Source organism: Oryza glaberrima, chromosome 7, assembly GCF_000147395.1.
Source record: "Oryza glaberrima chromosome 7, OglaRS2, whole genome shotgun sequence".
In the NCBI taxonomy this organism is placed as follows: domain Eukaryota; kingdom Viridiplantae; phylum Streptophyta; class Magnoliopsida; order Poales; family Poaceae; genus Oryza; species Oryza glaberrima.
The window spans coordinates 20,582,050-20,603,204 of record NC_068332.1 but is presented as its reverse complement, the minus strand read 5'-3'; the positions used below and the strand labels follow the sequence as shown (position 1 = coordinate 20,603,204).

At 43.3% G+C, this 21,155-nt stretch overlaps 1 protein-coding gene across 1 annotated transcript; it reads left to right on the top strand.

Moving 5' to 3' along the window:
• The first annotated feature begins 13,121 nt into the window (after nucleotides 1–13,121).
• On the top strand, nucleotides 13,122–20,105 carry LOC127778371 (protein TIME FOR COFFEE). Its single transcript, XM_052304957.1, has 13 exons — nucleotides 13,122–13,982; nucleotides 14,075–14,241; nucleotides 14,341–14,665; nucleotides 14,763–15,159; nucleotides 15,284–15,335; nucleotides 15,509–15,595; nucleotides 15,698–15,941; nucleotides 16,034–16,103; nucleotides 16,190–16,274; nucleotides 16,355–16,789; nucleotides 16,879–19,057; nucleotides 19,145–19,324; nucleotides 19,446–20,105. Exons 1-13 carry the CDS (start codon nucleotides 13,442–13,444, stop codon nucleotides 19,451–19,453), a joined length of 4,770 nt encoding a protein of 1,589 aa, XP_052160917.1. The 5' UTR covers nucleotides 13,122–13,441; the 3' UTR covers nucleotides 19,454–20,105.
• Nucleotides 20,106–21,155: the final 1,050 nt, after the last annotated feature.

The window sequence follows — 21,155 nt, the reverse complement described above, 5'->3', positions numbered from 1 at the left end:
CTTTGTTTGGTGATGGCTACCTGATGAGATGAGATGAGATCTCTGTTCCTGTCCATGCACAACACATGACAGATGGTTAGGCGAAAAAAAGGGTTGCATCTTTATCAGCTGCACTGTGCCTCTTCCTCCGTGAAGTTTGCATCGCCCTGTACTGCTTTTGCTACCAAAGACTCCATTTTCTGACGTAACTTCAGTGGAGGAAAATAATTGGTGTTCTTTGCCCGTAGAATTTCGGTTTGACAGATACAGGTCGCCGATATTAATTTAATTGTCACATTAAAAAGAAAGTGAGGAAAAGGATGAGCATGATGACTGCAAGAGTTCCAGATGAACTCGGAAGTGTTGTGCTGATGATTTGAAGCGTGCTTTTAACTCTTCCAAGTTGACAGAAAGAATTGCGCTTACTTGCAGTTTTAGCTAATGCACTCCTAAGTCAAGTCTGTTTTAAAATCAATATTAGTGGCTTTTTAGGCTTCTAGGGATAACAACAGCTCGTAAATTGGAACATCCCAACGCTAACCTCTACATTAGGCTAATAACTGAACTTTCAGTCCTTGTAGGTCAGTTTACTTGCAGGTTGCAACGAGGTGTGTTTTTCTCTGAATTTTCCACTCTTTCTTAGAGGAAAGATCCTCATCTTATCTTGAAAATTAACAATTAGGTAAAAAATAATAATAAACATAGGTTTTACTACTGAACGCTTGATGGATACTCCTCCAGCAAGGAAATGTGATTATGGCATGATGAATTGAATCAGACACATCATCTTCAGTACTTCACTTTAGTAAGTGCACAAGTATGTCCACAAATATTCCGCTGAAAACTTATAACTATATATAATTCCATCCGTTCTAAAATATAAGCATTTATAACTATGCACCAGAAATAATTATATTTTGGATAGAGTATTATTTTTTCCAGGGATTTTTAACTTTAGATTGGTTTAAATTCAAATTAACCACATGTATAACCATGCAATGCTACAAGTAGGAGATCGAGTATCACCTGAATGAGCAAAGGAAGTTGCAAAATGTGGTAGGAGTAACTGATAAATGCACGGCCCAGGCCTATCCTGCGGACAATGCTATTTTCCTACACTGTCTCTACTGCTGCTAGCCCAAGGTGCAATTGTCCTTTTCACCCCTTGTGTGATATGCTACAGTAACTTGATGCTGCATCTATACAAATGTATGGAAGCACAAGGCTTGTGTACAGTGCATGCCAAGAGAATATGATAGTACTACCACTACTGCTGCTGTAAAAGTCTGAACCTACCCACTTCAGATCTGCAAAATAGGAGCCCCCATGTAGTAGGGCTAGAACCACATTTTTTTTTCAGTGTGTTCCCAGGGATTCGTGCAATAAAATATTATGCTGTTTGATATCTTTTATTAAATTACTGTTGTTATTATTTGTATTTGCAAATTTCAGGAGATCAAAAATCTGGAAGTATCATGTGAGGCTAGTATGACAAACTTGATAATGATCTCTCTCTGGTATGACTGAATGGGCAAGTAGTATATAATTGTATTCTTTTGTTTTGAAATGTTGGTATTCAGGGGGTAACATGGTGAGCATATTTAATACCGTATAGTTGTGGGCAGCATATATAATATATACACCAGGTCGTCTTTGGAAGTACGTTTGTATAATTAATTTAATGGCGTTGTTAGGCAGCTAAACCCAAACGAGTAGTGACAAGCCATTCTAGAGCTAGTAGCGCACCCTTCCCTCCTTCCTGCCACGCTACTCCTATTAATTTATACTCTATATTTATATAAATAATATCATGTCCTTTTCAAACCATTATATCCACGATAATACGCCTACGATAGTCATTAACACGTACTTACTTGTAAAGTAATCGCCATGATACTGATATAATAACAAAATGCCAACAAGAACAATTGTTTAATTCTGAGGATATATCTTGGCATATAAAATTGTGCCACAGATTATAAAATTGTTTGGTTGTGGGGCTACACAATAGCCCATATTAGTACAATATATACAAATGGTTCAGATGTGTGTTCATGGCTATAATTGCACTAGTCAAACAAAGCTTCACAAGCCATGCACTTGCCCTAGATAAATAATTGGCCTCACCACCAATATTGTATCTAGTGGTAAACATAATAATAATATCATGCATCATGCAAAGTTAAAATATTGCAATAGTAAAATAAAAAAATTATGCGTCACCAAGCTTGTGTGATCAATCTCTCGAGTGGATGGCGGCATTGGCCTGGTTGCTTGTCCATGTCCCATGTTTTTTTTAATAGGCTTAAGAAATTTAAACCTAGAAACATGATCCCAGATATAATATTATCTTGGGGCCAATAAAGTAAAACAAAGAACACAAAAAGATTAGAACCAACTTACCTCGAGTTGTCTCCCACGGCATTAGTTTAATTAAGCAAGTAGCTCAGTATAAAATATAAAGAATTAAAACTGGACAAGAAAGAGGCTTTCAAGTATTGGGCATCTCTTTTGTTAGACCTCATTATCGTGATTTCAGCCTTTCAGTCCCTTTAGATTCCCTTAACTCACTTGCCCTATAGGAGTAGGATGTAGCAGCAATAGATCTCAAAATTAATACTACTACCTCCATTTTTTAAATAGATGACGCTGTTAACTTTTTCTCACATGTTTGACCATTCGTCTTATTCAAAAATTTTGTGCAAATGTGTAAGATATAAATCACACTTAAAGTACTATGAGTGATAAAACAACTCATAACAAAATAAATTATAATTACGTAAATTTTTTGAATAAGACGAATGGTCAAACATGTGAGAAAAAGTCAACGGCGTCATCTATTAAAAAACGAAGGTAGTACATACTAGCCGCCTTGTTATAAAAAATGCATTAACGAAACATATTTTTTGTGATTAATTAAAATGATTAGGGGCTAGGTGGGCATAAAATAGGCCAAAAATAGGGAAAGTGTGTTATGGGAAATTAAACACACATGATTTTGCAGTGTTTATTGACCAAATATCAACAACTTGGCTCTGCTTTCCAGGGAACGCATCCAACTACGAATAATTTCAGGGAGTTAATTTGACTTATACAACCGGCAACCTGCTCTGCAAAAGTTTATTCAAAAAAGAAGAAAAGAAACCGACCTTTAAACTATTGAAAAAAATAATTAGCAGTAAAGGTGAGCACATGTCTTCTGTCGTTAAGTCCAAAACTTAAACTCAAATGAACAAGTTATACTATAAGAAACATAGCCAGTTGAGCTACGTTCATTTAGGGCTACTTTTGTTCATTACACAATTAAAAAGTTTGTAATGTCAAAATTATTTTAAGTTAAAAAGAAAGAGCACTTTGTTCAAATACTATCCTACTGATTTTTTTTAATATTTATCCGGCCGTCTCGAAACAACATAATTTTGCAGTGACGTTCGTCCACCCTTTCCCTCGTGCACAACACGCTCTCACACATAAAAATAAAAAATAAAAAATCCTTTGGATAAAAACATAAACCAAAGGTTGGTTAAAAATTCACATGGTTTAGGTTAGGTTCACACCCAGCTCATTACCATTGGTACTAACCCATTGCAATATATGGACATTTTCTCTTTTATTATAAAGTTAGAGCCCACTAAATCGTAAAACTTAACATACAAAGATATCACATCATCATCCAATAACAATTATTACATTTAAACATGTAAGCATGTTATATTATCTATAATTTTATAATTTATTAATTTTTATAGCTTTTCAAATGTAAGCATGTTAAATTATCATCTCACATAATTCACATAATATTTCAATATGTATCATTATTTTTTATAATATTTTATATACTTATATAGTTCATCCTAACTCCTAACTAAGTTAATGTGCTCTCTCTCTCTTCTCTCATTAATCCATATCACATCAATTATTTTTGTCCTTAGATGATTATTCATGGTTCAAATTATCTCCCTTAATTTCTTCTCTTATTAAGTCATATCATCTCAATTGTTTTAGCCCTTAGATGATTAATCTATGATCCAAACTTTTACATAAAACCACAACAACTTTTACATTTGAATCATTATTATTTAAATTTAAATTATCATAAACCACATCAACTTACATAAGTTTATATTGTCTATCCAGGACTTTTCCCATATGTTTAAGGCTTGATTTCGTATAAAACTTGGTATATGGTGGACTCCACCGAAGTTAGTATACATGTATTGGGTATTTCATATTTAGGGCACGGATAGCTATTGGCGAAATAATGGGACTATAAATTTAGTTATACCCAAACTTGTTCAAGCTTAGACACTAACCCTAAGTAGTGGTGTTTTAGAAATACAGTGTTGACTAAAGATGAGCTATATCTTGGATGCAGAAGATCATGGGTTGAATTTGCATCCAGAAACAGGCATTTTAAATTGGAGTAAAGTGGTAGTAGAGGAGAGACAATTAGGCTGGTCCAGCTTTTAAAAGTAGATTCTGTTAGATAATCATGAAGACTAATTTCCCCAATTTCATTTCCCATGTTCGAAGTAACAAGCATCATCACCATCATTACTCTATTAGTCATCTCGTGGACATCCATTTGTTTTGCATTATCTGTGCTCCTCTTTTGCACGATGAGCTGCGTGTTTTACAGCAGGTTACTTTTGTGTTTACAGAAATACTTTTGCAATTACCTGAAAAAAAGAAAGAACAAATGCACGTACTATTCCCACTTTCTACATTTGTTTCACGTGGTATTTCAGTTCTCTAACCCTACTATTGTAGTAGTAAGATGTTGGTCAATAAAAATGTAATATTTAATAGTGCAAGACTAGCTAGTTGAATGCAATGTATTGTGTTCTCATTTTTTTTTGTCAGTAACAATGGTTCCAAATTTAGGCTCCTAGGCTGATCTGTTTATATGGGGATCAATTATACACGGGTGGAAATTATTTTATTTCTTTTCTTATTTGTCACATATATGTCTATGAGGCACCTACTAGATGGCAAATAAGGAGGAACTATGCTTTCTGATATGCTATCCTCTTTCTAATAATAACGATATTGGCTTATTGCATACTCTAAATAAAGAGTATTTCTCCCTCACACACGTAAAACAAAATAACTCATTAACACATGATTAATAAATATTAGCTAAAAATAAACAACTTTCCTATATATTTTTCTTTTTTACGAAAAAATACATCGTTTTACTGTTGAAAAACATGCTCACGAAAAAAAAAAGAGAGAACAGACGATGGAAAAGGAAAGTATCAAACACACCATAACTATCATTGAGTGTAGGATGAACCATCAACTATGAAACCGAACATTTTACTCTCTTTTTAACTATCCAACCATGCCAAAAATGTTTTTTAAACATGAAATCTAATCCACTTTCTCATCGTGGTTTTCATAACTCTTTATACCCAAACAATCTATTTTTTTTTTAGCATTCACTTGCTAACGGAGACTAAAGTTTGTCTAAGAGTTATGAGATCGAATAACATTAGCGAGGATACAAACAAGGGAACTTAGTAAGTGGTACTCCCTCCGTCCCATTATAAGTGCAACCATAAGTTTCCACGTCCAACTTTGATCGTTCGTCTTATTTAAAAATTTTTTATAATTAGTATTTTCATTGTTATGAGATGATAAAACATGAATAGTACTTTACTCGTAACTTATGTTTTTAAACTTTTTTAAAAAATTTTCAAATAAGACGGACGGTCAAAGTTGGACGCGGAAAACCATGACTGCACTTATAATAGGACGGATGTAATACTATTTGGGAATAAAATATGCACTTAACTGGAAATTAATCTATTTTTTGAAAGGTAGTAGCAGCTGGCAACGAATATCAAAGCGGTATGAATCAATCTCCATGCCCAGGTCAACATTTTATAATCTCTGCCAGATAGTAATAAATTAACAACTGAAAGCTATTCCGGTAGTACCTGATGATGCAGTATTCAGATCTGGATTTTGCATCCACTGCATCTCATGTTTGAAAGCGTAAATGTGCCATCGTTTCTTGTAATGCGAGTGCCACTACCTGATCTAAATTGAATAATCAATGCAAAATAGGCCAACAAAGCTGAAATGGAATATTTTTTCCTTTTTTTTTTTTTTTTTACAATTGGGAACGTTGACACTTTATCAACCGGCCGACATATCTGGGTCGGGCAATATACAGGATAGCATCTATAACTTTCAAGCCATGCATTGAAACTACTCCCTCCGTCATATTCATTTTTCACTCATCTTGCACGTACATATACACCAAAAAAACTAGAATACCCCTAATTTATCATATTCCAATAAAATTATTTCTCTTTTTATCCACTCCTAATACATTTACCACGTATTCCCTCTGTCCTAAAATAAGTAATGTTTTGCACTATTTACGTCCAATGTTTGACCGTTTATCTTATTTAAATTTTTTATGATTAGTATTTTTTTTGTTATTAGAATATAAAACATAAATAGTATTTTATATGTGACTAATTTTTTAAAAAAATCATAAAATTTTCAAATAAGACGGACGGTCAAACGTTGGACACGGATATCCATGGGTTGCACTTATTTTGGGACGAATGTAGCACTTTATAAACATTGATATAATAATTGCTAAAAAAGATATTTAGGCCCCCTTTGATTCTAGGATAGGAAAAACATAGGAATAGAAAAAAAATAGAAGAATTCTCCAATTCTGAAGGAATAAAAAACATAGGAAAGAAGAAGATGAGAACTTTCAATAGTGCTACGGAAAAACAAAGAAAATACTCCCTCCATTTCATTTTATATAAATAGTTTGACTTATTTTCCTAGTCATTTTTTTAGCAAACGCACTCACCCTGCTACGTCGGTCAATTCAGCGTCACCCAGCCTGTCAGCCACACCTGCACGCTGCATTAAATGCGGCGTGGCACGGCCGCAACACCCGCCTTAAATACGGTTAGTTGGGCGTTGGGCGCGCCCACCTAACCCGCGCATGCTGGTAAGTGCGTGGAGGGGGTTAGAGTGGCCTAGCCTCCAACTGGGAGGGAGCAGCCGCCACTCCACCCCGGGCCCAACCCCCCTCGGGGAAGTGCCACGTGGGTTTGGGAGCCGCCTCCTCCCTCTAGACATGATACCCTCGGGCCCATATCACCAATAATTTTGAACACAAAACAAATATAGTATCAAAATATATGAAATGTTAGAGTTAATGAAACTAATTTTATATTTTAAATATTGCTAGATTTTTCTGTCAACTTGGTCAAACTCAACAAAGTTTGGCTATGAAAAGGTCAAACGACTTATAATATGAAACGGATGGAGTATTATAAATAGCTCATACCTCTCGGTATTTTTTCTATGAAATATGAAGAAATACAATTCTATGGGAAAATTTATTTCTTTTCTTATGAATTAAAGGGACATAGAGGGAAATTTTCATAGAAATTTAAATTCTATGAAAACCTTTTATCAATCATATAATAAATAAATTAAAGGACCCTTATTTTGGAACAAATAGAAGAGGCCAAACAAAGAGAGTAGAGGCTTAGTGGAATTGGTATGAATATTTTAGGGGAATCATTGTACCATTAGGGTTCCAATAAACAAACGGCGAGGCAGTATAATAAGGATTAAGATAGAGAATCAGGCGCGTACGTGACCTTTACCTAGTAATCGTACAAGGAAATTATTAACTAATACATCCCCATCGATCCAATAATTAAATAATCACAACCCTAGCATCTTATATTGACTGAAGTAGTAATTACTGTTGCTGAGACAGACAAAGACGGTTCTAGAATACGTACAAGATGGAGTATTATGCAACGGACACCCGGCTATTTTTATTTATGGCACTTTCAAAATGAATATTTTAGAGTATCAAATCAGTACTTTTTAAAATGTTGTTTTAAAGGTTTATTAAGCCATATTCAGGAAACTTTTAACAGCTGCAAGTCTCGTACATACAATCCTCAGCTGATGTCCCAAACAGTCCATGCTCTCTTAACAGCTACTTCTCAAAATCTTCAGTTCATCTAATATATTTAGACTGACAAGAAAATTAAGTTATTTATTTATTTATGCTAATGTGCCCTCTATCCCATGAACGCTTTTCAATCTCAGAAATGTAAAACAGAAGCATGCTTATTTAATTGCATCAACCAGAATTCGAAATTGAGACCCCTGCTACGGTTATCATATTGATATACATATTTAATTTTTTTTAAAAAAATGATAAACAAGTATGGACAATTAATCTATAGTACTTCAACAATGTGTGATAATGGGAGATATTTTCTCCAACAGGGTACACACAATTTGTCAATTGTAATTTTGTAATCTATACTACTTCAACAGTGTGTAATTATGGGAGATATTTTCTCCAACAATGTACACATAATTTGTCAGTTGTAATTTTGTAAACTCAAGTTGGGCATGCTATATGATCTATACTACTCCTAGCTTGGCTGCTTGAGCTTCTAATAAAGAAATTGAAAAGGAAAATGGCCCACCACAGACAATCACAACAAAAAAGGCAGGCTAGCTAGTGACTGATTTGAGAAGGGACAAACCATCTAGAGCACACAATACAAGCCATCATCATCTTTGGTCATTGCTTAGGCCATGTGGTCAAATAATTAAGGAGTACTGAATAGACTATTGTATGGCTTAATTAGCTTGCCTATAATCAATTTTTTTTCGCTGTTAGGCCTCTACCTGTGATAGAGTGCAAAGGTCATCACCCCTACCCAAATGATATGTTATTAGGTTGGACCAACCGATTAGGGCGTTAGTGAATGGACTGAAAACATGTCGACAAAGATAAGCTATTTTTTTTCTTTTCCAAGACATGGAGTATGTATATCATTGTCATGGCATATGAGGTAGCTCAGGCTTTTGGTTACATAAATAACAATCCACATAACAAGAGTGTGGACCACAAAATTCTCTAGATCTACTCATGTGGATGGCAATATAGGTAGCGATCCATGTGTGCAAATTTTGATTTCTCCCCTGACTTATTTAGTGAGTACTCCCTCCATACTAATAAAAGAAGTCGTTTAGAACAATATTTAAGTCAAACCTTGGGAATATAAATCATGGAAAACTCTCAAATTGTTGAGTTTGAAAATGTAAAAATTATATGAATAGATTTGTCTTGAAAAATACTTTTATAAAAGTATACGTATATCACTTTAGAATAAATATTTTTATAGAAACAAGAAGTCAAAGTTATGTTTTGGAGACCGTGTCGCTGTTCAAAACGACTTCCTTTATGAGTACGGAGGGAGTAGTTGTACTATTATATATTATATTTCCCATGTTTCAAAATTAACCATTTGAGCTATGAATCTAGTCATCTAGACAAAATTGCTATATTTTAGGACTAATGGATAAAACAATTTCAAGGCCATAAGGATTGAGTTATCTTGCACGAAAATCTTGAAATTGTTCTTGAAAAGCTTATACATGCTTTAAATTAACTTTTTAGTCATGATATAAATATTTTTATAAATATTTTTTATAAATATTTGATCTACCTTCTTTCTTACTAGTAATATACATCCAGAAAATCGAGTGGCTTGCTTTCTTTCACTGCTGCCATTCACAAATTGGCAAGATTTTTCACTAAGAAATGCACACTAAAACCTTCCAAACACACTGTCACAGTGATGACATGATTACTTATTTAATCACATACTGAAAACAACCAATTCCAAAGGTACAAGCACCTCTGGGACCGTTCAAAGATCATCACCGGAGAGAGAAAGAAAAATAAAAGAAAAGAAAGCCGCGCAGGAAACCGCTCGATGTGGCCGTTCAACAATCAACAACGCCGCTTTCGCTTTAAATAACAAAAAAAAAAAAGATGAGCATAGAAAGCAACGGGTGCAAAGCGACACGCGACAAGTGTGAGCCCGTTATAAAAAGCCACGCGGCCATCACGAGGCCACTCCTCCTCCTCCGCCTCCGCGTTTGTGACATTTTTTTTCGCTCTCGCCTCCCCCCCTCTCCCGCCATGGCGCGCGGCCTCCCGGCGAGATCGGCGGCGAGGTGGTGGCGGTGGCGGTGGCGGTGGTGGGAGTAGTGCGTCAGCCGCCGCCGCCGCCGGCGATGGCGAGGGAAGAGGTCTCCGGGTGCGCGGCGCCATGAGATCGATCGATCCGTGAGGCCGCGCGCGGTGGTGATGCTGTTGCTCGACGGCGAGGTGAGGTGCGCCATCACTTCGGCCCTCCTGCTTCAGGCGAGAGACCGGCCGCCGGCGATGGCCGGCACGGAGGATTGGCTTTTCCGCCGGCTCGAATCGAAGCCAAAGCAAAGCTAGATCGCCGGGATACTCGGCGCCTCGAGATGCGGACTCGTCGGCGGCCGTGCCGGAGCGCGGATTGGCCGCCATTGCTGACTTGGGTGTCAGCGAATTGCAAAAGAGAAGCGGGGGGGCGGCACGGATTTCGAGGTGAGGGCAGGATCAAATGCTTCGGCAAAAGGCTGTGCTTCTTTTCTTTTGTTCATCCTCCTTGGCGTACTCCAAAGTTGATGTCAGGGAGACCCGGCCTGCAAAATGGTACTGTACTCCAGTACTCCTCCTCTGTGCTTAGCTTAATCCTGATGCTGCTTCAAGTGCATCGCATTCAAAGGTAGGAGTATTTTGGAGTTAAAATTGTTTTTTTTTTGTTCTCACAAGTGGATTTTCTACCTTTTTACCTGGTGTGGTTCTCCTTGGGTGTCTTACTTTTGCACTGACAGTGTCTCAAATTCTACATGCATTTATTTTTTAAAAAAGAAGGGCGGTGCACCAGTTGTAAAATGTAAAGCAACGACCCGTTGTTGATAATTCGGAATAAAAAAGAGGATGCAGTGCTGATACGGTTGCAAGATTGGCATCAATCAAACACTTGTAAAATTCAATGTATGTTCATCCATGCCTTGATGTAGGAGTAGTAGGCAGTATTTGCCATTCTAGCAGTCAACTGTGATGAATCCAATGGCCATAATTTGGCAGTGGCCATTCCATTTTTCCTGCTCACTCATTCCCCACCACATGCGGAGTGTTCACTGTACTACCATATAGTACTAATTTAAAACATTTTAATAAAAATCTTAAAATGCCATAATTTACACGCTTGTTAAAAAAACCATAAACGGTAAATAATCAAAGATGGGTGCAGTTTTTTACCCCCGGCTGAGCGCAGACAATCCCATGTGAGAGGGGTCGCGAGGCCTACAACCACGTGCCTCCTTGTCAACATCCGGGGCTCACGTGAGTTGCATGTGGTCCCCCCCCCCCCCTACCACTCCACCACACGCTTTTCCCACTCCCGAACGAACCAGACACCCCCACCCCCCGTCTCCCCCGTGGAAAAACATATAATTAATATAATAAATAAATGAAAATAAATCGCCGACCGGGCCCCGCCGTACGTGGGGCCCACGTGTCACTGGCTGGCGAACAGGGAAAAGTACACGCGGGTCTGTGCGCCACTCGCCTTTTCTTTTCCTTTTTTTTTCTCTCCTTCACGTCTCTCTCCTCCCGCGCGGGGAAAAAAGAGAAAAAGAAAATTGAAAAAAAATATCATGGCTTATCCTGCCGCGTGGGCCCCACCACATCCTCCTCCGCCTTTTTCCCTCTCCGGTGGTGCACGACAGCCTATGGTGGACCGAGACCACGTGTTGCCCCGCGTGAAGCGTCCACCACCAGCCGGGGGTTAAAATGGTTAATGAGCGGGATTAACACCAAATCTGGCTGGTTAACTAGCGTCATTAGTGGAGTAACTGCTAATGCTATTGCTAGTAGATTTTTTTTCTACTATCCACATAATAAAACACAATCCTCCAAAAGACCAGGGAATTTCTGAAGTACTCACTCCGTCCATCAAAACCAATATAGTACGTACTTCCTCCATCGCATGAAAAATCAATGTAGTACTGAATATGATACATCTAAATTTATTTTTTAATGAGATATATAGGAAGTATGTCTAATTATTATATTTGTTGTTAAATCTGTCCACGTAGACGCATGAAGAATTAACCCTCGGTGTTAAGCCAAAACTACTGGTGACGACGCACGTGATTCTTTTCATTTAATAAGGCTTGCACGAACCAAGTATGTCACTAGTAGAAAATGGTAGAAGTACCCATTCGGATTCCGAATACCGCAGCAAAGATTAACTCTATTGGTACTCCGTATTCAGGTTTCTTTGCTTAATTTAGTGAGTAGATCGAATATTTTAGTTGCAAGTGATGGCTTCTTCTCGATCCCCTTGCTGGATTGATGAATGATGGCGGAGCTGACTAGAATACTCCTAAAATTGACCAATTTTCGAAATTAAAACAGTATTTTTATCGAATTTTATATTCGGCATAATAAATTAATAAATAGCATTAGTATTTCAGAAATAGTGCGAGTGAGAGTAGTGCGGTGAAGGTTGGTGGCTAGTGGGCGCCCACGTGACGTCATCGCACTGCCACGTCGGCGCCCACGAGTAGAAAAAGCGAAGAGGGGTGAGGGAGGCTACGTCCGGTTCGTGGGCCCCACCGTTAATGCTTGCCTGGAGACTTTCCGCCCTTTTAACACAAGCGCAGCAACCGGTGCGACGCCGTGCCACGTCAGCCCCGGTAAACCCCCCCGCCCTCCCCACTGTCCAGATCAGGACCATCTACATGGCCCCACAAGTGGGTCCCACCAAAAGCGGACAACGAGCCAATATTAAATTCATATAAAATAAGGCATAATATTATTTTAGTGCTGATTTTATTAAAATATACCAGAATTATTTTAGTATTTTTCTTTAGGGGGCTAAATGGGGACCCTTTTTCCCCCATCCACCACCCACCTCCTACTGCCGGTCGACGCTTAGATTTTTCCCGCCCGCGGGCAACCGCCACGTGTCGGTTTCTGGCCCATGCTTGAGCCGTAAGGAAGAGAGATTTTATTGCGCGGGGGTTCGGTGGTAGCGTCACCCCCGCGTGTGGGCCCCACCTCCCTGCCCCGATCCGAGGGCGGCGGTGCCCGCCACGGTGGCGCAACGCGAGCCCGTGGCCGTCGGATGCGGGATCGCCGGGCGCGCGTATCCGGGCCGTCCGATGCGGGGATGGGGGGGGGGGGGGGGTGGTGGCAAGCGACAAAAAGAGGATGAGGCGAGCGGGTTGCCTAGAAAGCGAGCCGGACGGAAGGCCAAGGCAGAGAGGGGGAGGAGGAGGCCACAAGACGAGAGAGCAGCGGCGAGAAGAGGAGGCCACCACCATAGCTGAGGAGGAGAGGAGAGGAGAGGAGAGCCAGAGTAGTAGGAGTAGCCTAGAGAGAGAGAGGGGATTTGTAGCGAGAGGAAGAGGGTCTCTCTAATCTTAGCGGAGTGATTTTGATTTTGGTTGGATCTTGTGGTGTTTGGTGGTGAGGTTTGGGGGAGGAATCCGGGGAGGAGAGGAGGGGATTTTGGAGGAAGATCGGGGGGCGCATGTCTCAGATCTGAGGATGGACCGGATCCGGGAGGGGAGCAGGAGGGCCGGGGTGTCCGGTGGTGGGGGCGGCGGTGGGCCGCCGCCGCCGCGCCGGCGGCTGAGGAGCAGCGGCGGAGGCGGCGGGGGAAGCGGAAGCGGCGGGCCGAGGGACTCGCCTCGCTCCGAGAGGCGGCGGGGTGAGAGGTTGATGCTCAACGGCGGCGGCGGCGGCGGCGGCCGGGACGACGACGACGACACCTCCGACGAGAGCCTCGGCGACGACGACGAGGACGCCGACGAGGAGCTCGCCGCGTCCGCGCCGCGGTACCCGCCGGTGCAGCGGCGGTCGCCGAGCACCGCGCCACCGCCCTCGCCGCCCCAGCCCAGCGGCGGCGGCGGCCATCACCATAGCAGTAGCAGCAGCGGCGGCGGCGGCGGAGGCTACCACAACCATCACCACCATGGAGGCCAGCCGCAGATGCAGCGGAAAGGGGGCTCCAATCCGAAGAGCCCCATCGTATGGAAGGCCGCCGACGAAATGATCGGCGTGCCGGTTCCGAGGAAGGCTCGGTCAGGTATGCGCTTGGAAACCACCGGAAATTTTGGCATCTCCGGTGTTCTTCGTTCTTCTCCATATGGCTAACTCGCTCCCCTTGATTTTCTTCAGCTTCTACAAAGAGGAGTTCGCACGAGTGGTCGGTCCCCGGCGGTGGAAGCAGCGGCGGCGGCGGCAGCGGTAGCGTCGCTGGAGACACCTCACAGATCCAGCGGCCGTCCTCACGGCCGATCTCTCCAGCGTCCGGCTCTACCACCGGACCTGCAAGGAAGAAGCTGGTAGGTGTCACACATCTCCTCGCCTCCTTGGCTTGCTGATTTTTCTCTCGGTTTTTAGCTGATTTTTTTCTGTTGGTTTTTCGCCGCGTCTCTTCACAGAAACATCTTGGTGGCAGTGGGAGCAGCGGCGCTTCAGGGCAAGCACCCAAGCAGCGGCCTTCGCCGGCATCAGCTCCGTCGACAGCGCCACCGCAGCCTCCCCCGCCGAAGATTTCGAAGTCGCCGTCTTTCATTCAGGAGGAGATCGAGGTCGCCGAAGTTCTCTTCGGCCTCACGAGGCAGTTCCCGTGTCCTTCCAAGCCAGTGGAGAGCAACCACAAGCTGGAGGTCAGGGACGCGCCGGAGGCCAAGTCCGGGAACTCCTCGCCGGCCCCGTCGTCCTCGGTTGCACGGCCATCCGATTCGACCTCCGTTGCTACAATAGGTTTGAGCCTCTTTCACTTCCCTACTTGCAACGATTTCTTCTTTGCCAATTTTGGGTTTCTGGGAGCCTCATCTCATCTTTTGCCTGCTTATTGCAGCGCCAAAGAGGAAGCGGCCACGGCTCGTCAAGTACGACGACGATGTCCGGCCAGCGAGCCCGGCGAAGCCAGACTTGGCTGAGCCGTCCTCGAGGCCAGAGACGCTTCCGGCATCAAGATCGGAGTTAAAGGCGTCGGTGTCGGCCGCTACCGACAGTGGCACCACCACCGCCACCGCTGGTGCGCAGCACGAGGCTATGCGGGAGCAGGAGAAGAGGGAGGACCATAGGAGTCGAGATTCGGAGCTCCGGCCAGGCGAATCAGATCGCCGGGATCACAGGCCGGAGAGCCGGGCAGAGCCGACGCCGCCGGCGCAGCCCTCAGGCAAGCCGGATGGTGAATCGGCGGCGGTCGTCTCCGAGGCTAGGAACGGCGAGGCCACCGCCGCGACAAAGATGTGGGTCCTCCTGGATTTTTATATTATTCGGTGTTGCGATAACCATTATTGTTTTTGGATTGTGCCGATCTGATTAAGTGATTAGTATATTCACAATTTGTGTGAACGATATTTTTTTTTTCAGTGAGCTGGCATCTGATGGAGCTCGGCAAGAAAAGTTTTGCATTGATCTCATGGTGGGTATATGCTTCCTTGTGTGTGTGTGGTTGAATTGGTCTTGCGGAATTTGTTGGGCAATGATTGAAAGCGACAATTTTTGCCGCAATTGTTGCTTGTTTTTTCTCCCCTTTTCTTATCTTTTTTTGCTCCTTTTCTGACTTCTTTTGTTTTTAATTTTTTTTGGTTCCAGGCTCCTCCTCCTGGGAAGTCTCCTGATAGAGATGGTGCTTCCGACCCTGATGTGGATAAGAAGGGATTGGATTCTGAGATGGACATGGTGTGAACTTCAGTTTCACCAATTTTTTTTAGTTCACCTGCTAGAGCATTGGATTTTTGGACACTGATTGACCATTTTATTTGTGTTTTGGTTTGATTTTAGGCTGCGAGAGGAAATTCCGAAAAGAAAGACGCAGAGAGGCCACGGAGAGGGCTGGAGATCAATTTGGAGGATGATAAGATGGTGCAGAGGATGCCAGCGGATGAGGTTGCTCCAAAGAAACTCACGCTGCAATTGGATTTGGAGAAGCCCAGCCTTGGTGACGAAAAGTCCCCATCAGAACGACGGCCACAGCCGGCATTGCAGCAACAGAAGCCTAAGAATGAGATAAAGCATGAAAAATCTGGTAAGAATTTTGCTATATTCGTTTGCAAATTTGGTTCTTTTGGTTTTCGAAATGTGGGAGTTTTCTCATCTGGAATTCATCCTCTCTTGCAGCAATGCCTGCTGTTACACCACCTATGCCGATACCTGTTGGAAGTTGGCTGGGGAGTTTTCCACCATTTGGGTGAGTTTTCTTGGCTGATTGATGTGTTACACTCTTGCCCCCAGAGGAATTTTTGTTCTAAAGCTTGCTGTTTCCTGACCTCCCAGTTACCTCGGTCCTGTACCGGCACTATCAGCTGCTGGTCTTCATCATCCTATGGATGTCAAGCCAGGGTCTTCTGCTGGATTACAGGTTTGCTTCTCATTTCAGCCTAGATATGGTTCTCTGCGTTTTGACCTCCTTCCAAGCACTGATTTCTTTTTTAATTGCAGCATGCTGCATTGCTACCTCCAGTACGGCCAAAGCGCTGTGCTACGCATTGTTTCATCGCTCAGCAGATCAGGTACAACCAGCAAGTGACAGCAAAGATGCAGAACTTCTGGACACCGGCGACGGCAGCAGCGGCAGCCGCCGCCGCCAGTAGATCGGCGGCGCCATTCTTTGGTCCACGACCATTCAACATGGGTGTGGTGCCGCCAGCGGAGGCTGCCTCCCTTCTTGTGAATCCAATGCAGGGGAGCTACCCTGTGAGGGCCCACGCCCCCCTGCAAGAAGCCAAGGCTCCTTCAATGGCTACCTCTCCTTTCCAGGGGAGTCTATCAAAGGATAAAGCAGCAATGAACAATGCTGCTGTTGCTGAGTCAAGCCAAAGAAAGCAACCTCCGGCTCATGAAGCACAACAACCCGGTCCCGTGCCGAACATGCTGGTATGTTCATGTCTGGTGTGCGTTGTGTTTTCGTTCTTCGGAAAAAAACGTCATTTGGTTTCCTTATGAGAGTCCCCTCTTTTTTTCAGCAAGGCCCGGCATTCATCTTTCCATTCAACCAGCAACAAGCTGCAGTTGTGGCTGCTGCTGCAAATGCTGCCAGCCGAGTGGGTGATGCAAAGCCTTCTGTGGGCAGTAATACAATGCCACCATCTGCTGCTGCCCACAATTCTTCAGCAAACCCTGGCGCAGCGGCCATGAACCTGAGCTTTGCCAACTTGCCACCAGCTGATGCTCAGCTTTTTGCCATCTTACAGAATGGCGGCTACCCGTTCCAGGTTGCTGCTCATGCTGGAGGACCTCCTGCTGCCTATCGAGGCATGGCACCACCAGGACCTGCTGTTCCGTTCTTCAATGGGCATGTTTACCCTTCTCACATGTTGCACCCATCACAGCAGCAAGGGGCGTCACCACAAAATCTTCAGAAGAACCCCATGTCAAACATGTCCGCTTCGTCTCAGAAGCATCAGCCACAACAATCTCAAGGGTTACTGGGATATGCACCAAATGCTAATGCTGCTGCAGCTGCCAGTAATTCCCAGAGCTATTCCAGTGGCAACCAGCGTCCAGTGCTGCTGCCTGGCCTTGCTCACCGCCAGGACAGTGAGAAAACTGTGCAAGATGGTCCATCGGGTGATGACAAGTCATCTCACCCTCAGAAAGGAGGTTATGATCATAATTATGCCGTTCCAGTTCATCTTCCAAATTTTGCATTGATGCCCCCTACTTCCGCTGCTGGTGGTGGTGGTCAGAGTGACAAGAAGTTAAGTGATCACCACCCGCAGCAGCTACCACCGGCGAGTCGAGGGCAGGGTGTGAGAATTGATCTTGCTTCCTCTCCCTCTTTTGTGGTTCCTTTTGGTTCTGTGGGTGCTCCTGGATCTGCCCCAGGTGGCCTTGACTTTTCTTCATTGGGGCCGAACCATCAACTATTCCAGAGCCATCAAGAAGCAGGCAGGCATGGTTATCCTCAGCTCAATTTTGCCACAGCGCAATCTGTTCAAGCTGGTCAACACAAGCCCCAGCGTCAGGTCAGTGGAGAAACAAAATCTGTGGCTGGTGATTCTTCAACGCATAACACTGTCGACAGTGAGAGAAAGAAATCAGCAGCTGCAAAGTATCCAGGTGATTCACAGCAGCATTCACTTTCCTTCTCCAGGCAAGATAACAAGTCTTATGTGCCTCCTTTCCTTAGTGGAAACACTAATGATAGCTCATCCCGCACCTTGAGCCTTATTGGGTCAGAACCTTCAAATGCCTTCAGTCTAGGAGGCAAATCAGCAAATACATCGGCCCCGGCAGCTACATCAGCTGCAGCACCATCCCCATCCAGCATTCCTCAGCAGCAGCAGCAGCAGCAACAACATTTCCTTCAACTTCATAAGCAGCAGCAACAATTGATTCAGCATCACCATATGAACTCTCGCCCCAGATCTGCTGCACCAAGCAATACAGGTGGATATTCAGACCGCTTGAACATGCCAAGTTTTCAGGGTATGATGTACCCATCAAGTGCTGCCCAAGTGGGTGTTCCTAGTCAATCTCCTCAATTGAAGCCTTCGTCAGCCAGAGCAACCGGTGCACCTGCTGGTGTGGCTTCCCCTGGTGCTTCACCCTCTAATTTGATTGTGATGAAGAGTGGTCTCCATCAGCAACAAGCTAAGGCTCCTATGCAGTCTCTCTCTACCTCAAACCACCAACCCCAGAGTTCATCAAAGATGGGTCCTGTCACTAATATGTCTACTGGAGGAGGGGATTTGTCAAGATCTTCAAATGCTCCCGTTGCTTCTGGTTCACCATCCAATTCAGTCTCCAAAAGTACTGGTGGCAGCCCACCGGCTTCTGGAAGTGCAAAGGGTGTTCCACCAGCTGTCCAATTGCCGTCACCTCAACAACAATCAGCCAAGAATCCAGCATCGACGTCTGGAGCCAAGTCAGCTCCCACAAATCACTATAGTACTATGCCTATGCCATCGATCCTTGGTCAACAGCCAAATGTGCCGCCTGGTTCTAATTCAGGCAGTAAGCAGCAGTCGCACATGATGAAACAGCAGCCATTTCCACAAGGAGGTCATTTCTTCATCTCCAATGCATACACACCACAAGCCCCTGGAGCTGCTGGAGGTGTTGCTCTTGGCCTTTACCAGAAGCGCTCAGCTGACAAGACGCAGCAGCAGCAGCAGCCCCATCAGCAGAGCGCCATGTCGGGTTCGTCTACTATGCTCTCCCTATGCTCTACTTCCATGTCTATTTCCACAACTGCAATGCTAACTGATCCAGTGAATGTTCTTGCAGCTGCAGCCAGCAATAACATGAAGACACATCATCCTCCCGCTGGCAGTTTTATGCATCTTGCCGCAGCATCTCAGTCTCCGAGCGGTGTGCCTCACTCTCATATGTCAGCGGCACAATTGACTTTTGGGGCCCCAATGTCAATGTCTGTAAAACCATCAAGTGATCAGAAGCCTGCTGCTGGTAATGGACTTGCTCTTTTCTCCACATCTTCTATTTCTTCCCTGTATAAGCTCAAATGTTTCTCCCATGAAACAAGCCTGCTGTGAATTCTTTTTCCTAATTGAAACATCCGTCTTATCAGGCAAGTAAGATGTCGATGCTCGGACTTCAGGACGCTACTCTGGACTTGCGAGCTAACTGCTAATTCTGAATATGCGCGAACGGAGCTACGCCTCTTGGACCCCAGAAGAAGCAGATCGCAGCAACAGCCACAGGCGCAAGAGCCTGTTTGCTGGCTGTTAATCGAAGAGGACGGCGCGCCCATTCCTTTGCTGGATCATTTGCTAACTGAAGTATTTGGAATGGTTGATGGGAGTGATACTTTTGTGTAGTAGGTTATCCTCTCATGATGGAAAGCTGGAGGTGCATAGAATCTCTTTTTAGCAGTTTTATGCATGGATGTCAAAAGCTGGTCTCTTTCTCCCTCTCCCAACTGCTTTAGCTTTGTTCTTTTTGTTGTTCTCTTAACTGAAGCAAAATTTAATTAGAATGCAGGACAAGGTAACTTTTGTGATGTGGTGGTGTTCCTCTTTCCCTCTATATTCCTCACCATTCTCTGCTTGGATTGTTTTAGCAATTGGGAGAAGAAACATATTATCCCATAGATGAGCCATGATTTGATTGGGTTGGAGGGGGGTGGCATGGCATGGCATGACCTGCCTTTTCGGTTGTGTTGTGTTGTAATTAGCTTTGAAAGAGAAGTGAGAAATGAACTGATGAAAAGAAAAATCAAGGTTGAAAATTCCTGGTCTATTATGTCATCAGTCTCTGCAATGCTAATCGGAAAGTGAGGTGTGGTTGCTTGCATTTGTTAACTTCTGTGGATGGACAATCTTCTACTAGTACTATCTTGATGGATATCGCATTTTAAAGCTCTAGCTGAGCACACGTGTCTGGACTGAACACCATTCAACGTGCAGGCTGAAAAGTATAACACCAGGGGGCTTCACTTTCTTGGCACAAGCATCGGTGTTGCCACCTTCACTAAATTTCACAGAGATTGTGGGGCTGTGTGTTCTCATATCATCCTGAAGCCCTTGTCTAGATCCATTGATCCCAGTTGGTGACATGTTGTCATTAATTTGCCTTGCCGGATTTTTTGAATGCCTACCACAAGTAGCTTTTGCTCCATGAGCTTTCCAGCACTCATCAGCATTGGCAATGGATTCTATCCTACTCTAGAGAAAATCCTATGGATGCACACACATCCACATACACAAACATTGTGGTCCCTATCAAACATGCAAATTGTCTTTTTGATGGAGGAGGACAAAGTTTGTTGTTTCGCCTTTGTTTAGAATGCTCTCTCTGTCATTGACGTAACAAGCGAAGCTGTTCCCTGCAAGTTACCGATTCCCCTGCAAATGCTGATTCTGTTTACTAATGTTGACGTAGATCTAATTATCCGTAGCATGTGTTGTAGAAGGTGTATCTTTTTCGTTGCCCGAGTCGTTTACCTGCCCATATGACCCATTTGGTCAGGCTCTTGTTTTTCATACGGCGACTAATGGCAAACAAGTTGAGTAGATAAGTTAGTCATTGTAAACAATTTGGGTTGTTTCTTTCCAATTTTTTCCCCTCGTGGATGTGAGGTTGCCGGCTATTGCCGTCATCACTGACGCTCAACGAACCGAAATCGGTACACCAAGCTTTTGCTTGGTATTACAGTGGATTATATAAGTAATCCTTTGGTCTAACTGTTTTTAAGACAATGGGATATCGTTTGGTGTAACCATCTTTAGACATTGTAGTGTTTGACGGACATTTTTTTTTTCTTTCAATCTAAGTTACA